At 46.3% G+C, this 21,058-nt stretch overlaps 1 protein-coding gene across 1 annotated transcript; it reads right to left on the bottom strand.

Moving 5' to 3' along the window:
• Nucleotides 1–521: 521 nt before the first annotated feature.
• LOC117506219 (inactive dipeptidyl peptidase 10-like) lies at nt 522–2,672 on the bottom strand. The gene is made up of 3 exons (XM_034165717.1): nt 2,582–2,672; nt 2,340–2,434; nt 522–664 (listed from the first exon to the last, which is right to left on the bottom strand). The coding sequence occupies exons 1-3, from the start codon at nt 2,640–2,642 to the stop codon at nt 578–580; spliced, it is 243 nt and encodes an 80-aa protein (XP_034021608.1). The 5' UTR covers nt 2,643–2,672; the 3' UTR covers nt 522–577.
• Between the last annotated feature and the right edge of the window lie 18,386 nt (nt 2,673–21,058).

Here is a 21,058-nt window from a genome sequence, read left to right as displayed (position 1 = left end):
CTAATGCAAAGGGGGATGATCTGAGAGACAAAACCCATCCAACGAGAGCCACCTGCAATTGTGATTCTCATCAGTTTCTCATTAAAATTCCCCAGCGAAGCAGTGGGGAAATTTCATTACCAGCTCCAGCGTTACCTTTTCATCTTCTCGATCTCCCCTCCTCTTTTCTAGCAGCCACTTCAAGTCGATCACTTACTCAAAGGTTGCCTCAACCCACCCCCTCCATCCCACTGCACCTTTCCCCATCAGCCAGTTTAAATATGCAACTCCCCATATGCTACCTCCAGTCACTTGGCTGGCAGTGTTGTCGAGCTACAGATTGCTGCAGCAGCAGCTGCTGCACACGCCGCCGTCTCCCTCTCATTCTCCTTCTCTCTGTTTCTTCAGGCTTCTGATTAGGATGCAAGCCACCACTGGCTCACATCCATTTGTGGCTTTCAAGATATGTGAACAGGCTGTCTGTGATACTTGTGGATAATTTATGACCCTATAGGCCTTTTATGAACGGAGGGGGGAAAAAAAAAGCTTGACTTTCTTATGTGGAATAGTTTAGAATAAATGTGGTTGTCACTTATATTCAGACAAAACTTACCGGTTGAATATTATACGCCAAGAGGACAAACCTTTTGTCCACAGACACTTGGAACTTCGTAGCACTCAGGTCCTATTGGGGGAAGAAAAAGACAATACCTCATCAGCAATTTTACTTAAGCTGCTTCACACACACACACACACACACACACACACACACACACACACACACACACACACACACACACACACACACACACACACACACACACACACACACACACACACACACACACATCTTCAACTATCTAAAGCCCCTTTCACACCGGGCTGCTCCCAGTTGCTCCCAGTTGCGTCGTGTGTCATCATGACGGCACCACGTGAAAGCAACTCAGTGCCGAGACGATGCAGCTCAGCGCCACAACAGCGTGAGGAGCGCAAAGGCAAAGGATGAAGCAAATCAGATGCCAAAAATTACACGGGCACATGTGAACAATTAAAAGAAAGAAAAAAAAACCTGTCTGGCTGCAGGCAGTTAGTTCCTTGCTCTCTCCTCAAACTCTCTCATCACTGTGTTAAAAAAAGGACAAAAAAGGACATAAGTCCTGCTCACAGACTGATTGTCAGAGACAGGACATGTCAACATCAAGTCGAACTCCAGACATCTCCACATTTGCTCACAGATAGTTTGTGCGCATGTGCGCACGCATCTCGCAGTCAAAGGAGGAAAGATAAACTATAACAGAACTCAGAGCGCAGCCCTGCAGCTCAGCACAAGAACAAATATAAACTGGAAGAGAAGTCAGAGTGCACAGTCTGTCTGCAGCCAAACTGTGCACTCTGACTCCTCTGTGCAGAGAACCTGCAGGCTGCATCCTCACCTCCTCTCTGCCCCCTGCTGCGCGCATCTGATGCAGACATTCCTGCATCATAATAACGTAACAGGAAGCAACTGGAAGTGGTTCGCAGGGGGCTGGAGCCTGTCCCAGCAGTCTGTCCTGGGCCACATATAGAGAAACAAACAGATTCACACCCACACACACACCTACAGACAATTTCTAGTCTTTCTGCCCTGCCTGATTTTGTTTTTCTCTCTCTCTCTGTTTGAGTGGTGTGTTCTTTTGCAAGCCTAGTGTCGTGGACACCAGCATGGACTCTCAAACTTTCCTGTATATTTGTATTGTCAAGTGTGTCGGTAGCATGGCCCAAGCAGAGGGTCACCCCTTTGAGTCTGGGGTCTGCTCGAAGTTTCTTCCTCAAATCATCAGAGGCAGTTTTTCCTTACCGCTGTCGCCTGTGTTCCCTAACCCTAACCCTGTGATTTGGCGCTATATAAATGAAATAAATTACATTAGTTTAAAGTTTTCAATTCACCTAACCTGCATATCTTTGGGCTTTAAAATGGGCTTAGCGAGTTATTTATTTTGGGAAACCCCACGTGCACCTTAGTATTCCCGCAAGAATATATCTGGAACAACTACGGCAGCAGAGACAACACGCCAACAGCCTGTCTTCCCAAAGCTGACAACACAATCCTGCATGAGCTCCTCGGCGATGACCCACATAAGTCTGTCAGTGTCATGCAGAGGCGGTCGTCAAAATCATGCCTATGTTTAGAAAATCTCTTTGAAGGCACATGTTGTGAGTTGGGGGGAGAAATGGGCTGACACCACCACTCTGGTGTTTCTTTCTTGTAGTTCATCAGTTGGAGATGTAATCGTGGTTCACTCATGTTCTAGAAACATCTGTCCTGACCAATCTGTCCAGACGACAGCACTGCGGTCTGTCCTCTCGTCTCTGTAACTCACCAGGGAGCTGTTGTCCAGAAGTGTGGTGGTGATGTTGCTGTTGAGGTTGTACGACAGAACGTGTCCCTCTCTGGTGCGAAGTGCCACTTCGTTTTCTGAAAAGATTAAGATTAAAATAGGGTCTCGCCATGTAACAGCAATGACATCTTAAATGCCCAGAGGCAGTGACAGGTGATAGAGCTGCAAACTGGTGGCCCAGTTTCAAGAAAGACAAATAGTTTTCTGAAATATAGAAATCTTACCGTTCAACCATGCCACTGCAGGATCATGAATCTTGAAGTCCTCTCGCTCCAAGTCCTCCATAGTGATATGGGAGCGAAACAACAACTGAGATTCATCTTTGGATATAAAGAAAAAGAGATGTTACTTCATCAGAAAACAAAATGTATGTCTGCAGAGTGACTTGTTGTCAGAAAAATAATAATATAAGTAATAATAATAATAATAAATAATAACAATAACAATAACCGCCCCAACTTGCGGAAGAGGACAACAGACGTCTTGCTTCAATTTGAAGTCTTTATTACTGCGGACGTGCCATCACTGAAGCACATTAGCAAAACCTCAGAATATATCCAGCCTGGATCATGGGGGGGGGGTTTCCTAGCAACAATTTCGCCAGTCATAACCCCCCCCCCCACGTCTCCAATACAGCTGCCAGACTTATCTACCCCAAGGTCGGCCAAGACAAATGTATTTTTCTCAAATGGTCACAGTTCAACGTAAATTTAGCACAATATATATTCAGCATACATGATATCAATTAAAAGAAAACATCACATTCTCCCATCATGATAATAATGAAAAATAATAAATCACAAGAACTTTTCCAACACTTATTATGCAGTGCATAATAAGTGTTGGGCATATAGCATCCGTCCATCCTTCTGTCTGTTCGTCTGTCCGGCCGCAATTTGTTCGTCACAACGTAGCTCCGCACCTATTGCAGAGCTAACCCTAACCCTTTCTCTAACCCTAACCCAGTGAGCTTGACCTACTTTTCAAGGTCACCAGTGTTCACAACTGTCAAATCCTTTGCCACAACGTAGCTCGGCACCTTTTGCTCGTAGAAACTTCATATTTGGTGAGTACATGCCTTGGAGGAGTACTTTGCATGGGTTCAAAGGCTGGTGACCTTGAGCTCCGTTTCAAGGTCACCAGTGGTTGCATTTTTTTTTAAGGCTGGCAACCGTGACTGACTTTTTATGGTCACTGTTTGTCACATCCTCTAAATAAATATTATGCCAATCTCCAATTTTTTCATTGTATATCCCAGTTTACATCAAACACATAAGGCTTCAACCAAATACCCACCCCATACAAGTACATATTACTGCACTTTGCATGGAAAATAATACTGCGCGCAGGGCATTTTGTGATGAATGTCTCTAGTTTTGTATTTCTGCATCAGATGCACATAACACATTTCCACCCAGAAAGAACTGAATTTGAACTGGTTCAAAACCCCTAATATTACACATTTTTGGCATATTTTGACCCAAACTAAAATGATGCAGAAGCTGAAAATTTCATTCTTCTTAGGAACCAGAACCCTAACCCTAACACACAACACGGAAAATAGTATCATCTAGAGCTGGTGTGTGCTGGATTCCCTTAGTTGGAGGAAAAACAACAATGTTGTATCATACAGTCAGTCAGAATGCCACTAGAAAAAGTCTTATGTAGGGTCTGAGGTCCACTGGTGCATATCCCCTAGACTCTCCCTGGATGGGACTACAGTCCATCACAGGTTACTTCTCCAGCCACAGCTGGTACCCATTCACAGCTGAATGGACCGGGACAATGCAGATGAAGAATATGTTGTCCAAGCACACAGACCAAGTAGTGTGACCAGGATCAAGCCCAGGTCTCCATTCTGGCAGCCCACCGACTATACTAGTAAGCTACCTGCTTTGTGATGTCACTAGAAGGCAAATAAAAACAACATTGAAGAACTGTATGTTCACTTCTAAAGGTGCGTTTACACATAACCAAGACACGTTACGAATGCCATTTTTCTGTCATTCGTGACACATTCCTGACATTCTTAATGTGACTTAACGCATCTGAATAGGTTTCTTAATAGTGCGTGTTGGTGCGTGATATTCTTGATATTCGTGGAGCATGTTTTTGCCTGTCAAAAAAATCTTCCACGAATGTCACACACCACCCTCATTTCGTCTCACGTCGTGGAGGTCGCAACTGAGCGTATTGATCCGTCTTGATGAGTAGTGATCCTTAATAGAACGTGACAACGTTCATAGTGGTTCCTGTGATGGTTCTTGGAGCCCAAACTGTCACGCGTTATTACGAAGTGACACAGAAACTGTCAGGTTTTGACACGACTTGTAACGTGGCATCACATTTCACTGCGCGCCATGACAAATCAGTTTTCTGTCACATGCGCACAATTAAACTTGGCTCCAAATGTTGTTCCACAGTTCCTGCTGAAGCTCCTCAGGACACTCCTGCAGGTGTTTCACCTGCTGCATGTGCCTGATGTTTGGAAAAATGCGCGAGACGAGAGCCGCATGAAGCCACACATCTGGCTCTGTCCTCCTCCTCTCTGCGCCACTCCATGGCACAGAGCCCAACTACGCATGCAGTCACAAAGTTCTTCTGAAAAACTGGAGCGATCTGAATTTGGTTGGATGAATATGGGTGTGTGTGTGGAGACAATTCACCTTGTTCACAACGTGACAGAACTTAACGGTGTGCTGTTACGCACAATAAATCAAATCAAATCAAATCAATTTTATTTATATAGCGCCAAATCACAACAAACAGTTGCCCCAAGGCGCTTTATATTGTAAGGCAAGGCCATACAATAATTACGGAAAAACCCCAAAGGTCAAAACGACCCCCTGTGAGCAAGCACTTGGCGACAGTGGGAAGGAAAAACTCCCTTTTAACAGGAATAAACCTCCAGCAGAACCAGGCTCAGGGAGGGGCAGTCTTCTGCTGGGACTGGTTGGGGCTGAGGGAGAGAACCAGGAAAAAGACATGCTGTGGAAGAGAGCAGAGATCAATCACGAATGATTATATGCGCATTGAATGACATATCCTGATCAAAAATGACTCCAAGATTTCTCACAGTATTACTAGAGGTCAGGGAAATGCCATCCAGAGTAAGGATCTGGTTAGACACCATGTTTCTAAGATTTGTGGGGCCAAGTACAATAACTTCAGTTTTATCTGAATTTAAAAGCAGGAAATTAGAGGTCATCCATGTCTTTATGTCTGTAAGACATTCCTGCAGTTTAACTAATTGGTGTGTGTCCTCTGGCTTCATGGATAGATAAAGCTGGGTATCATCTGCGTAACAATGAAAATTTAAGCAATGCTGTCTAATAATAATGCCTAAGGGAAGCATGTAAAAAGTGAATAAAATCGGTCCGAGCACAGAACCTTGTGGAACTCCATAATTAACCTTAGTCCATGAAGAAGACTCCCCATTTACATGAACAAATTGTAATCTATTAGATAAATATGATTCAAACCACCGCAGCGCAGTGCCTTTAATACCTATGTCATGCTCTAATCTCTGTAATAAAATTTTTATGGTCAACAGTATCAAAAGCTGCACTGAGGTCTAACAGAACAAGCACAGAGATGAGTCCACTGTCTGAGGCCATAAGAAGATCATTTGTAACCTTCACTAATGCTGTTTCTGTACTATGATCAATCAATCAATCAATCAATTTTATTTATATAGCGCCAAATCACAACAAACAGTTGCCCCAAGGTGCTTTATACTGTAAGGCAAAAGCCATACAATAATTACGTAAAAACCCCAACGGTCAAAACAACCCCCTGTGAGCAAGCACTTGGCGACAGTGGGAAGGAAAAACTCCCTTTTAACAGGAAGAAACCTCCAGCAGAACGAGGCTCAGGGAGGGGCAGTCTTCTGCTGGGACTGGTTGGGGCTGAGGGAAAGAATCAGGAAAAAGACATGCTGTGGAAGAGAGCAGAGATCAATCACTAATGATTAAATGCAGAGTGGTGCATACAGAGCAAAAAGAGAAAGAAACACTCAGTGCATCATGGGAACCCCCCAGCAGTCTAAGTCTATAGCAGCATAACTAAGGGATGGTTCAGGGTCACCTGATCCAGCCCTAACTATAAGCTTTAGCAAAAAGGAAAGTTTTAAGCCTAATCTTAAAAGTAGAGAGGGTGTCTGTCTCCCTGATCTGAATTGGGAGCTGGTTCCAGAGGAGAGGAGCCTGAAAGCTGAAGGCTCTGCCTCCCATTCTACTCTTACAAACCCTAGGAACTACAAGTAAGCCTGCAGTCTGAGAGCGAAGCGCTCTATTGGGGTGATATGGTACTATGAGGTCCCTAAGATAAGATGGGACCTGATTATTCAAAACCTTATAAGTAAGAAGAAGAAGTTTAAATTCTATTCTAGAATTAACAGGAAGCCAATGAAGAGAGGCCAATATGGGTGAGATATGCTCTCTCCTTCTAGTCCCCGTCAGTACTCTAGCTGCAGCATTTTGAATTAACTGAAGGCTTTTCAGGGAACTTTTAGGACAACCTGATAATAATGAATTACAATAGTCCAGCCTAGAGGAAATAAATGCATGAATTAGTTTTTCAGCATCACTCTGAGACAAGACCTTTCTAATTTTAGAGATATTGCGCAAATGCAAAAAAGGAGTCCTACATATTTGTTTAATATGCGCATTGAATGACATGAGGTCAGGGTAATGCCATCCAGAGTAAGGATCTGGTTAGACACCATGTTTCTAAGATTTGTGGGGCCAAGTACAATAACTTCAGTTTTATCTGAGTTTAAAAGCAGGAAATTAGAGGTCATCCATGTCTTTATGTCTGTAAGACAATCCTGCAGTTTAGCTAATTGGTGTGTGTCCTCTGGCTTCATGGATAGATAAAGCTGGGTATCATCTGCGTAACAATGAAAATTTAAGCAATGCTGTCTAATAATACTGCCTAAGGGAAACATGTATAAAGTGAATAAAATTGGTCCTAGCACAGAACCTTGTGGAACTCCATAATTAACCTCAGTCTGTGAAGAAGATTCCCCATTTACATGAACAAATTGTAATCTATTAGATAAATATGATTCAAACCACCGCAGCGCAGTGCCTTTAATACCTATGGCATGCTTTAATCTCTGTAATAAAATTTTATGGTCAACAGTATCAAAAGCAGCACTGAGGTCTAACAGGACGAGCACAGAGATGAGGTCCACTGTCCGAGGCCATAAGAAGATCATTTGTAACCTTCACTAATGCTGTTTCTGTACTATGATGAATTCTAAAACCTGACTGAAACTCTTCAAATAGACCATTCCTCTGCAGATGATCAGTTAGCTGTTTTACAACTACCCTTTCAAGAATTTTTGAGAGAAAAGGAAGGTTGGAGATTGGCCTATAATTAGCTAAGATAGCTGGGTCAAGTGATGGCTTTTTAAGTAATGGTTTAATTACTGCCATCTTAAAAGCCTGTGGTACATAGCCAACTAACAAAGATAGATTGATCATATTTAAGATCGAAGCATTAAATAATGGTAGGGCTTCCTTGAGCAGCCTGGTAGGAATGGGGTCTAATAAACATGTTGATGGTTTGGATGAAGTAACTAATGAAAATAACTCAGACAGAACAATCGGAGAGAAAGAGTCTAACCAAATACCGGCATCACTGAAAGCAGCCAAAGATAACGATACGTCTTTGGGATGGTTATGAGTAATTTTTTCTCTAATAGTTAGAATTTTATTAGCAAAGAAAGTCATGAAGTCATTACTAGTTAAAGTTAAAGGAATACTCGGCTCAATAGAGCTCTGACTCTTTGTCAGCCTGGCTACAGTGCTGAAAAGGCAAACTGAGTTTGTGTCAAACACTTATTTAGGAAGACTATGATGAGGCGTATCATTTGCATTGTGAGGGATGATAAGCTACATTTTGGCCATGTGTTCCTCTGAGTATGATTCTGCATGTTGGATCATGCAGGTGTGTCAGTGTCGAGGAATTCAGCAACTGCAAAGCGCCAAGGGATAGCCATCTAACTACCACTTGGTTATGGTAATTACAAAGCCACATTCAAAAAGTGGAGATGGACCAGGTGTCTGCCTGAGTGGTTGACATCCAGAACCCAAAGCTGCTCCATAATGTGGTGGATGTAGCAATGTTGAGAAAAAAGGACAAAGCTGTGGTGATAACATGCAGTTTCTGCCTGGTAAGGACCTTGGGATTTCTGGATCTGAACTCAGGATCTGTTTGTTTCTTTGTGCATATAAACCTCTCTTTATCTTGTCTGGTTGACAGGTTAGGCTGGACACAAATGCAGGACTCTGACAGCAAGCTCTGTAAGTAAAAGCAGTTTACTGAAGCAGTAAACGGGGTCCAGTACACAGTGAGGCAGTCCAACAAGAGTAACAAAACCAAAAACATCAGGCAAAAAGCGTGGTCGAGGATACAGGCAGGTAATCGTAACACACGTGAGGCAAGCAGGTCGAGAATGCAAAAACAGAGCTGGAGAGAAGGCACTAGGCGCATCAATCTTGCGAGGGAGCAAGACAAAATGAGGAGCTTATATCAGTGGTGGGCACAGCTAACCAAAAAGTTAACTTCGATTACAGATAATCAGGTACCTAAAAAGCTATCTTTTATAAAGCTAATAAACTGATAAACCACCCAAAAATTTATCGGAAGCTACAGATAACTGATAAATTCCAGTTTTGTCTCCAGTACACTTGCAACTACTAACAAGCTGATTTTGACTTTTAACACCACAATCGCTTCTGGTAGCATCAAAGGCAACCACAGACCCAAACAATGAGTCAGCACTTCTGTCTTTGTGCATCCTGCCCCCTGCTGGAAGCTCCTGTTTACTACATAACTTGTAGCAGAGAAGCTCAACTCTCTACTCAATAACATTGTCGCCGTGAGGCGGAGGTCTTGGAAAACAAAGCAGTGCTGACTTATAGTTTTGGTAGTAAATAAAATTAATACCAATAGAATAACTCCATTAATGTAAAATATAACACATATCTTTTATTTTTAAATAATGCACTAATTCTGAAGTTTTGTAACAAACACAGACAGATGGCATTCTGGGTAAAAAATCTCATTGGAACGGCACCAAACAAAAGTTCCAGCATCATCACCTTGCCCAATGCAGATTCCAGATTCATCACTGAATATGACTTTCCTCCAGTCATCCACAGTCCACGATTGCTTTTCCTTAGCCCATTGTAACCTTGTTTTTTTCTGTTTAGGTGTTAATGATGGCTTTTGTTTAGTTTTTCTGTATGTAAATCCCATTTCATTTAGGCGGTTTCTTACAGTTCGGTCACAGACGTTGACTCCAGTTTCCTCCAGTTTCCTCCCATTCGTTCCTCATTTGTTTTGTTGTGCATTTTCGATTTTTGAGACATATTGCTTTAAGTTTTCTGTCTTGACGCTTTGATGTCTTCCTTGGTCTACCAGTATGTTTGCCTTTAACAACCTTCCCATGTTGTTTGTATTTGGTCCAGAGTTTAGACACAGCTGACTGTGAACAACCAACATCTTTTGCAACATTGCGTGATGATTTACTCTCTTTTAAGAGTTTGATAATCCTCTCCTTTGTTTCAATTGACATCTCTCGTGTTGGAGCCATGACTCATGTCAGTCCACTTGGTGCAACAGCTCTCCAAGGTGTGATCAGTCCTTTTTAGATGCAGACTAACGAGCAGATCTGATTTGATGCAGGTGTTAGTTTTGGGGATGAAAATTTACAGGGTGATTCCATAATTTTTTCCTCAGAATTGAGTGAGTCCATATTTTTTTCCTCTGCTTGGTCTAAAAATTTTTTTTTTTCCTGATTTCTTATAGAGTTTCTTAAAGCCAGAAAGTTGCCATTAGAAATGACTTTAGTTTTGTATCATGTCTGTGATCTGCTTTTTTTCTACAAAATTAAACAACTGAATGAACATCCTCCGAGGCCGGTGATTCCATAATTTTTGCCAGGGGTTGTACATGCCTTCAAACCACTGAAAAACGTCCAGCCAAAAATTATGCAGTTTTGTGCAAGACCAAAATAAATGGGTCAGAGAGCCCTCCGCACATTTACAACAGTCACATAAAGGAGAGGTGGAAGGAAAAAGTTTGTGCAATTTAGTCTTAGAGCAATGCAGCCTGTGCAAAATTTTAAACTGAATTAATTGATGCCTTGCATTTATAGAGCAGGACCGGATTTTGTTCAGACTCTCCTCCCATTCCTCGTCCTCTATCTGTAAGCCCAGCTCCCCCTTCCAGTGGTGGGCACAGATAACCAAAAAAGTAACTTCGATAACAGATAGCTGAAAAGTTATCTTTGGTAAAGATAAAACGATAAACCACCTCAAAATGTATCAGAAGTTACAGATAACCGATAAATTTCAATATTGTCTCTGGTACATTTGCAACTATTAATAAACTGAATCTGAGTTTTAACGCCACAATAGCTTCTAGTAATGTTAAAAGTAATAACAGACCCAAACAAGACCACACTTTTGTCTTTGAATATCCTGCCCCTGCTGGAAGCTCTTGTTTACTACACAGCTTCTAGGATAGCGGCACCATAAGAGCAGCCATAGAGCCAGCTCTCTATCAATCACAACACTCCAGTCAGGCGGAGGTCTTGGAAAGTAAAGTCATGCTGACTTATGGTTTTGATTTATAAATAACATTAATACTGACAGAATAACTCCACTAATGTCAATTCTGTAATTTGTACAAAGTTAAAATAGAACATATATCTTTTAATGTTGAATAATGCACTAATTCTGAGGTTTTGTAACAAACACAGACAGATCGCAAAGGATTCTGGGTAAAAGTGCCTCTGCTAAACACTGATTGGTTCAGTCATTCATTATGTAAACCAACACGTTAATATGACGTGTGTCATGTGTTGGTGTTTACAGATAAATGTGCTTTTGTAAAATATTCCATTTTTTATTTGTAAAAACAGGCATTTTTATGGAGCCCTGGAAGTGTCATCGCAAAATGTTTTGCATGTGGAGAGAATGTGGTGATACTGGGTGATATTGCCAGCATATCAGTATGGTGTTAAAGGAAATGATTTTTATTTTATTTTTTATTTTTTGTGAGATTAGTTCTCTTTTGATAGGATAGAGCGGTTTCTACTGGAAGCAGCTCTCTTCTGTTTGCAGAGAGTAGAACTATCCATCTGTTAGAAAACGTTTAACAGGTAGGTGCTCAACTTGTTATGTGGGCCGCTGAAGAGGAGGTACTGCTGGCCCACCACCACCAGAGGGCACCCTGCTTGGAGTGCGGGCTCCAAGCACGAGAGGGCGCCAGACCCAGAAGAAGTGACAGCTGTCAGTCATCCTCTGCACCAGCTGTCACTCGTTCATCATCATCATCACCACCATAAAAGCCGGACTGCAACTCCACCTCCTCGCCGAGAAATCGCAACGACTGAAGAGGTAATTTCTCTGCTGACTGACACTTTGTGTGTAATAACCTGAACTTCTGTTGCAGCCGTTTTCCTGGAGTGTTGCCTTGTCTGGGGGATTGGCATTTGGTGTGACAGCGACGGCTTCGCCTCACACCCCAACCCAGATAAGTGGTTAACCAGGAGCTGCACGAGTGTGTGATTGGAGGTGGAGGTGCTCCCTCCTAACTGTTTATGGACTGTGGATTACTGAGTGTGCGGACTCACACTCATTCATCTTGTCTCTGCTTTCTGCCAGCAGTACCAGGGTCGACAGCCGAAGACAGAGGCCACCTGGGGACTCGGGACTTGGCGGCTCCGGTGTTCTTCAGACCGTTGGTGGTGGAAGCTGTGTGGGACGCGGCTTCTCTCTCGTCGGGGGTCTTCTATCTTCGAGCCTGCCCACACGTCACCTGGTGTCAATTGACTGTGCAGATTTCTGTGAATTTAGTTGTGTATTATCACAACATTAAATTGTTACTTTTTGGCTTATTCATTGTCCGTTCATTTGCGCCCCCTGTTGTGGGTCCGTGCTACGACACCTTCACAACAGGATTTCTCGGCCATTCGTCATGGACTCCGAGGGGCGTCAACCCGAGTTTGAACGTCCAATGGAAGAGCCAGGAGCGCAGGTGTCAGCGGGAGGCGTGTTGAGTGAGCTGCAGCAAATTTTAACCGCCTTCACAGCTCGGCTGGATTTAGTGGCCGAGCAGAATGTTCTCCTTAACCGGAGGGTGGAGGCTCTCACCGCCAGGGTGGAAGCGCGCGATCAGGGCGCTGCTGCAGCCACTCCTCTGGCTGGTCCTGGGCCTGTAACAGACGTTCCACTGGTCGTTCAACGACCCCCCCCCACCGTCCCCTGAAGCATACATAAGCCCTCCGGAACCATACGAAGGCTGTGTTGAGACGTGCGCAGATTTCCTCATGCAGTGTTCGCTCGTCTTTTCACAGCGTCCTGTCATGTACGAGTCAGACGCCAGCCGGGTGGCTTATGTTATTAGTCTGCTTCGAGGAGAGGCACGCGCCTGGGCTACGGCGCTTTGGGAGCAGAATTCACGGCTCCTAACGTCTTATGCTGAGTTTATACAGGAGTTCAAACAAGTTTTTGACCATCCCAACAGAGGCGAGACCGCTTCGAGCGTGCTGCTGTCAATGAGACAGGGGCGCCGCAGCGCAGCCGAGTATGCAGTCGACTTCCGCATCGCGGCAGCGAGGTCCGGCTGGAATAACGTTGCGCTCCGCGCCGCCTTCGTAAATGGACTGTCTCCGGTCCTGAAGGAGCACCTGCTGGCTAAAGAGGAACAGCGGGATTTTGACGGGCTTGTCGATTTGGTTATACGCTTAGACAACCGTTTGCATGAGCATTATCGGGAGCAGGCCGGGGGGCGTGACCGGGCACGAGCCGTCCCTCCCCCTTCCGGTTCCGAAAGGGTGACGTCGTCCCCACGCTTCACTGCCAGAGAGCTCCGTGTGGCTACAGCTCCCCCTGCTGAGGAGGCTATGGACACGAGCAGGGCCAAATTAAAAACAAACGTCAGACAAAGGAGGCTGGCCCGCGGGGAATGTTTTGTCTGCGGCTCTTGTGAGCATATGCAGAAGGACTGCCCCAAAACGGTCAAACTACAACGCCCGTCCTTAGAAACTGGGCTAAGGGTGGGCCATAACACGCACGCGGGGAAACCCCGCAAATCTGCACGAATCCCAGTAACGATCCTTTGTGGGGATTTAACCCTTCATGCCCCAGCACTGGTAGACATGGGGTCGGAAGGGAATCTGCTGGATAGCGGATGAGCAAAGGAAGTAGGGCTCCCCCTGGTGGCTCTGCCGGCACCATTGCAGGTGCGAGCACTAGATGGCACCCTGCTTCCATTAATTACACATCAGACACAGCCAGTGACCTTGGTTGTGTCTGGAAATCACAGGGAGGAGATCGTGTTCCATGTAACACCTTCTACCTCCCGAGTGATTTTGGGATTTCCATGGATGGTGAAGCACAATCCCCGGATAGATTGGCCGTCTGGGGTTGTGACGCAGTGGAGCGAAACCTGCCACCAGGAGTGTTTAGGATCCTCGGTTCCTCCCGGCACGACGGCTGATGAGGAGGTTAAAGTCCCCCCCAATCTATCGGCGGTGCCAAAGGAGTACCACGATCTTGCTGACGTTTTCAGCAAAGATCTGGCGCTCACTCTTCCCCCGCACCGACCGTACGATTGTGCCATCGATTTGCTCCCGGGCGCTGAGTACCCGTCCAGTAGGTTGTACAACCTCTCACGTCCGGAACGCGAATCAATGGAGACCTACATCCGGGACTCTTTAGCTGCCGGGCTGATCCAGAACTCCACCTCCCCGATGGGTGCTGGTTTCTTTTTTGTGGGCAAAAAGGACGGCGGACTCCGTCCATGCATTGATTACAGAGGGCTGAACGAGATCACGGTTCGCAACCGATACCCGTTACCTCTGTTGGATTCAGTGTTCACGCCCCTGCATGGAGCCCAAATTTTCACTAAATTGGATCTTAGAAACGCGTACCACCTGGTTCGGATTCGGAAGGGAGACGAATGGAAGACGGCATTTAACACCCCATTAGGTCACTTTGAGTACCTGGTCATGCCGTTCGGCCTCACTAACGCCCCCGCGACGTTCCAAGCTTTGGTAAATGACGTCTTGCGGGACTTCCTGCATCAGTTCGTCTTCGTATATCTGGACGATATACTCATCTTTTCCCCGGACCCCGAGACCCATGTCCAGCATGTACGTCAGGTCCTACAGCGGTTGTTGGAGAACCGGCTGTTTGTGAAGGGCGAGAAGTGCGAGTTCCACCGCACTTCTTTGTCCTTCCTGGGCTTCATCATCTCCTCCAACTCCGTCGCCCCTGATCCGGCCAAGGTTGCGGCGGTGAGAGATTGGCCCCAACCAACAAGCCGCAGGAAATTGCAGCAGTTCCTCGGCTTTGCAAATTTCTACAGGAGGTTCATTAAAGGTTACAGTCAGGTAGTTAGCCCACTGACTGCCCTGACCTCCACCATGGTCCCTTTCGCCTGGTCGGATCGGTGCGAAGCCGCGTTCCAGGAGTTGAAACGCCGGTTCTCGACTGCACCAGTTCTGGTGCAGCCTGATCCTGATCGCCAGTACATAGTGGAAGTGGACGCCTCTGACTCAGGGATAGGAGCCGTGCTGTCCCAGAGCGTGGAGGCTGATAAGGTTCTCCATCCTTGTGCCTATTTTTCCCGCAGGTTGACCCCAGCTGAACGGAACTATGACGTCGGCAATCGGGAGCTCCTCGCAATGAAGGAGGCTCTTGAAGAGTGGAGACACCTGCTGGAGGGGGCATCGTTGCCTTTCACGGTTTTCACGGACCATCGGAACCTGGAGTACATCCGGACCGCCAAGCGGCTGAACCCCAGGCAAGCCCGCTGGTCTCTGTTCTTCGGGCGCTTTGACTTCCGGATCACGTACCGCCCCGGGACCAAGAACCAAAAATCAGATGCATTGTCCCGGGTGCATGAAGAAGAAGCCAAAGCGGGGCTGTCGAACCCCACCGAGACCATCATCCCCGAGTCCACTGTCGTGGCCTCCCTCACCTGGGACGTGGAGAAGACCGTCCGGGAGGCCCTGGCAAGGAGCCCGGACCCGGGTACCGGCTCCAAGAACAAACTGTACATCCCACCAGAGGCAAGAGCTGCCGTATTGGACTTCTGTCACGGGTCCAAGCTGTCCTGTCATCCTGGAGTGCGTAGGACCGTGGCAGTAGTCCAGCAGCGCTTCTGGTGGGCGTCCCTGGAAACTGACGTCCGGGACTACGTCCAGGCCTGTACCATCTGCACCAGGGGCAAGGCAGACCATCGGAGGACTTCAGGACTCCTCCAACCCCTGCCGGTGCCTCATCGCCCCTGGTCTCACATCGTCCTGGACTTCATCACGGGCCTCCCGCCGTCCCAGGGCAACACCGTAATTCTCACAATAGTGGACCAGTTCTCCAAGGTGGCCCACTTCGTGGCCCTCCCAAAGCTCCCGACGGCCCAGGAGACGGCAGACCTCCTGGTCCACCACGTCATGCGGCTGCATGGGATTCCATCGGACGTTGTTTCAGATCGTGGTCCCCAGTTCTCTTCGCAGGTGTGGAAGAGTTTCTGTAAGGAGCTGGGGGCCACCGTGAGTCTCTCGTCCGGGTACCACCCCCAGACAAACGGCCAGGCAGAGTGGGCTAACCAGGAGCTGGAGCAGGCCCTTCGCTGCGTCACCTCCGCGCACCCGGCGGCCTGGAGTCACCATCTGGCCTGGATCGAGTATACCCATAACAGCCAAGTTTCGTCTGCTACCGGCCTCTCCCCGTTTGAGGCATGTTTGGGGTACCAGCCCCCATTGTTCCCGCTGGTGGAGGGAGAGGTCGGTGTGCCCTTGGTCCAGGCCCACCTCAGGAGGTGCCGCCGGGTGTGGTGGACCGCCCGCTCTGCCCTGTTAAAGGCCCGGACAAGGGCCAAGGCCCATGCGGACCGCCGGCGTTCCCCGGCCCCCACATACCAGCCTGGGCAGGAGGTGTGGCTCTCGACCAAGGACATTCCTCTGTGTGTCGACTCCCTGAAACTGAAAGACAGGTTCATTGGTCCATTCCGTGTTCTCAAGATCATCAACCCGGCAGTGAAGCCGGGAGTTGGAGCTTCACTGCGGATTCACCCTGTTTTTCATGTTTCCCATCTAAAGCCACACCACACCTCGCCCCTCTGTGCTCCGGGACCTATGCCGCCTCCTGCCCGGCTCATTGACGGGGAGCCTGCCTGGACAGTCCACAGGCTCCTGGACGTCCGTCGTAAGGGCCGGGGGTTCCAATATCTGGTGGACTGGGAGGGGTATGGACCTGAAGAACGCTCCTGGGTGAAGAGGAGCTTCATCCTGGACCCGGCCCTCCTGGCCGATTTCTACACAAGACATCCGAACAAGCCTGGTCAGACGCCAGGAGGCGCCCGTTGAGGGGGGGGTCCTGTTATGTGGGCCGCTGAAGAGGAGGTACTGCTGGCCCACCACCACCAGAGGGCACCCTGCTTGGAGTGCGGGCTCCAAGCACGAGAGGGCGCCAGACCCAGAAGAAGTGACAGCTGTCAGTCATCATCTGCACCAGCTGTCACTCGTTCATTATCATCATCACCACCATAAAAGCCGGACTGCAACTCCACCTCCTCACCGAGAAATCGCAACGACTGAAGAGGTAATTTCTCTGCTGACTGACACTTTGTGTGTAATAACCTGAACTTCTGTTGCAGCCGTTTTCCTGGAGTGTTGCCTTGTCTGGGGGATTGGCGTTTGGTGTGACAGCGACGGCTTCGCCTCACACCCCAACCCAGATAAGTGGTTAACCAGGAGCTGCACGAGTGTGTGATTGGAGGTGGAGGTGCTCCCTCCTAACTGTGTATGGACTGTGGATTACTGAGTGTGCGGACTCACACTCATTCAGTACCAGGGTCGACAGCCAAAGACAGAGGCCACCTGGGGACTCGGGACTTGGCGGCTCCGGTGTTCTTCAGACCGTTGGTGGTGGAAGCCGTGTGGGACGCGGCTTCTCTCTCGTCGGGGGTCTTCTATCTTCGAGCCTGCCCACACGTCACCTGGTGTCAACTGACTGTGCAGATTTCTGTGAATTTAGTTGTGTATTATCACAACATTAAATTGTTACTTTTTGGCTTATTCATTGTCCGTTCATTTGCGCCCCCTGTTGTGGGTCCGTGCTACGACAACTTCACAACACAACTGATTTTAAAAGTGTTTGTCACTGTTCATTTTTGTTTACTATGTTATCGGTCTAAAAGTTATCGGACAAAACTGTTCGGAAGATAATTAGTCCGATAATGGTTTTTAAAGTTATCTAAAAACATAATCCGATAATGAAAACATCATCTTTGATAATTATGTTATCGGATTATCGGAACTGTGCCCACTACTCTCCCCTTCTCATGCATTTTTCAAGAGTAAAGAGTTACACTGAACTAAAAAGAGATTAAGAAACCCAGACACCAACTTTTTGGATTCAGGTGAGCTCGAGAGAAGCTTGTAAATTGGTAAGGATTTGAATTCAGGGATATTCTGGCGAACAAAGTTCCTAACTTGCAGATATCGAAAAAATGCGCTGCAGGCAGAGAGAACTTATCTTTTAGTTGAGCAAAGGAGGCAAACTGTCTAGCAACATATAAATCCTTAAGATAAACAATTCCTTTTTCCTTCCAATTGTCAAACGAGGCATCTAACAAGGATGGGGGGAAAGTTGTTGTATGGCTGGGGGTGCCTGGCTGTCTTCTGTTTCTGTCTTTTGTTTTTCCTTCCAGGTGGCACGCGTTTAGGACTGAGTGGGTGTGTGGCTGAGTTATCAGGACCTCACCATGATCACCTGAGGCTGATCATGTGCAGCTCGTCAGGACTCACAGCTGTGGTGCATCTACATGGATTGGAGCATGGTGGCATTTAAGTCTGGAGTACACAGTGTGTATTTGCCAGAGACTTGACCTTGTGACCAGACGGGTGAGATCGTCGTCTTGAGAGCCATCTCATCATTATGGATGCAGAGAACGTCCAGGTTTGATGCCATGGTCTGTGAAAGAGGAGGGGGTGAGGTCTCACGCTCGTCAGCACACTTCCTGAGGTACGTTAGGTTTTGTGACTAACATTAGTACAGTCAGTAAATGTGGTGTCCCTCACACCTTATTATATTGAGCTGTTATGTTAGTCGTTTAATCAGCTTCCACTGCAGTTGAGTAGGTGAACAGGGTGTTCCATGCCTGCAGGTTGGGAAGCTGATTAGTAATTAAGCCAGGAAGTGTTTGCTGTTTATGTACACCTTTGAGTGGTCTCTCTGTGTGTGGAGTGTGGACTCACATGATGGTTCTTCTTTCACAGACTCGGTTTGTCGCGGCCACCTGGGGGGTGTCAGCAGGGTCCTTGGGTCCGAACTGTTTCTGGCTCCGGACCGTTAGTGCTGCTGGGAGCACACCGTCATCTCCACCTCGCAGACCGCGCACTCATTTGTTGTATTTAGCACGTCACTGTTATGTCATTAAATTTTGTTATCCTTTGTACCGTGCTCTGCTTATTTCATACTGGGTCCTTCAAACGCTGGTCGGTTCTCCGTCCTGCATCCGACACATAACAAAAGTGTGATTACGAGATATCCGTGTATGAATATTTGTATTTGGTAAGGAATATTTTTTCCTAATTTGATTGAGCATTTTTATACAGTTTGAGACAACAAAATTGTGCACCTTAACATTTGGACTAGGAGGTGAAAAAAGAAGGGCAGGGAGAGAACTATTTTCAACCTCTTCATTTTCAATGGCCACCCAAGCAGGAATGTCAGGAATTGAGTCCAATTTGTACTCCGTTTGCCAGTAGATCAATGTGCGGCAGAGTGTTGCCCAATAGTAATGTTGAAAGTTGGGCAAACCAAGCCCCCCATCGATTTGGGCTTACATAAATGAGCCTTAGTTATTCTGTGGGCTGTATAGCCCCAAATAAAAGGAAGAATTATTGAATCTGTCGATTTAAAGAATTGCTTTGTCAAGTACATGGGCAAGTTTTAGAAAATGTACAAATATTTTGGAAGTGAGACCATTTTTATTGCATTTATGCGACCTACCATATAAATAGGAAGGCTTCTCCATTTCTCAGTATCCTGCTTTAATTTTTCAATCTTATCAAGATGATTATACTTAAAAATTAGGGGACAACCCTGACGGGTGCCCCGATGAAAAGGGAAAGGTGCTGATCGCTCTTGGTTGGTAAAAATGGAAGCTGATGGATACCTATATAGTAACTTCACCCAGGAGATAAACTGGTCACCCAGACCAAATCTTTCTACTACCACCACCATATAGGCCTATTCTACCTGACACCTAAGCATAAAGCTGTGACTTTTTGAGTTTGCCAATGTCAATCAATCAATCAATTTTTATATAGCGCCAAATCACAACAAACAGTTGCCCCAAGGTGCTTTATATTGTAAGGCAAGGCCATACAATAATTATGTAAAACCCCAACGGTCAAAACGACCCCCTGTGAGCAAGCACTTGGCTACAGTGGGAAGGAAAAACTCCCTTTTAACAGGAAGAAACCTCCAGCAGAACCAGGCTCAGGGAGGGGCAGTCTTCTGCTGGGACTGGTTGGGGCTGAGGGAGAGAACCAGGAAAAAGACATGCTGTGGAGGGGAGCAGAGATCGATCACTAATGATTAAATGCAGAGTGGTGCATACAGAGCAAAAAGAGAAAGAAACAGTGCATCATGGGAACCCCCCACAGTCTACGTCTATAGCAGCATAACTAAGGGATGGTTCAGGGTCACCTGATCCAGCCCTAACTATAAGCTTTAGCAAAAAGGAAAGTTTTAAGCCTAATCTTAAAAGTAGAGAGGGTGTCTGTCTCCCTGATCTGAATTGGGAGCTGGTTCCACAGGAGAGGAGCCTGAAAGCTGAAGGCTCTGCCTCCCATTCTACTCTTACAAACCCTAGGAACTACAAGTAAGCCCGCAGTCTGAGAGCGAAGCGCTCTATTGGGGTGATATGGTACTACGAGGTCCCTAAGATAAGATGGGACCTGATTATTCAAAACCTTATAAGTAAGAAGAAGAATTTTAAATTCTATTCTAGAATTAACAGGAAGCCAATGAAGAGAGGCCAATATGCGTGAGATATGCTCTCTCCTTCTAGTCCCCGTCAGTACTCTAGCTGCAGCATTTTGAATTAACTGAAGGCTTTTTAGGGAATTTTTAGGACAACCTGATAATAATGAATTACAATAGTCCAGCCTAGAGGAAATAAATGCATGAATTAGTTTTTCAGCATCACTCTGAGACAAGACCTTTCTGATTTTAGAGATATTGCGTAAATGCAAAAAAGCAGTCCTACATATTTGTTTAATATGCGCTTTGAATGACATATCCTGATCAAAAATGACTCCAAGATTTCTCACAGTATTACTAGAGGTCAGGGTAATGCCATCCAGAGTAACGATCTGGTTAGACACCATGCTTCTAAGATTTGTGGGGCCAAGTACAATAACTTCAGTTTTATCTGAGTTTAAAAGCAGGAAATTAGAGGTCATCCATGTCTTTATGTCTGTAAGACAATCCTGCAGTTTAGCTAATTGGTGTGTGTCCTCTGGCTTCATGGATAGATACAGCTGGGTATCATCTGCGTAACAATGAAAATTTAAGCAATACCGTCTAATAATACTGCCTAAGGGAAGCATGTATAAAGTGAATAAATTGGTCCTAGCACAGAACCTTGTGGAACTCCATAAT

This window comes from Thalassophryne amazonica, unplaced genomic scaffold (assembly GCF_902500255.1).
Source record: "Thalassophryne amazonica unplaced genomic scaffold, fThaAma1.1, whole genome shotgun sequence".
NCBI lineage: Eukaryota > Metazoa > Chordata > Actinopteri > Batrachoidiformes > Batrachoididae > Thalassophryne > Thalassophryne amazonica.
Note: the sequence above shows the minus strand (reverse complement) of the source record. Positions and strands in the feature narration are given on the sequence as shown.

What these genes read in the sequence shown, in the direction of transcription:
- LOC117506219 (XM_034165717.1), bottom strand. Translation starts at nt 2,642, where the DNA reads ATGGAGGACTTGGAGCGAGAGGACTTCAAGATTCATGATCCTGCAGTG. An exon ending in TGCAGTGGCATGGTTGAACG is followed by an intron (nt 2,435 to 2,581) that starts GTAAGATTTCTA and finishes TAATCTTTTCAG; the next exon opens with AAAACGAAGTGGCACTTCGC. An exon ending in TTCTGGACAACAGCTCCCTG is followed by an intron (nt 665 to 2,339) that starts GTGAGTTACAGA and finishes TTCCCCCAATAG; the next exon opens with GACCTGAGTGCTACGAAGTT.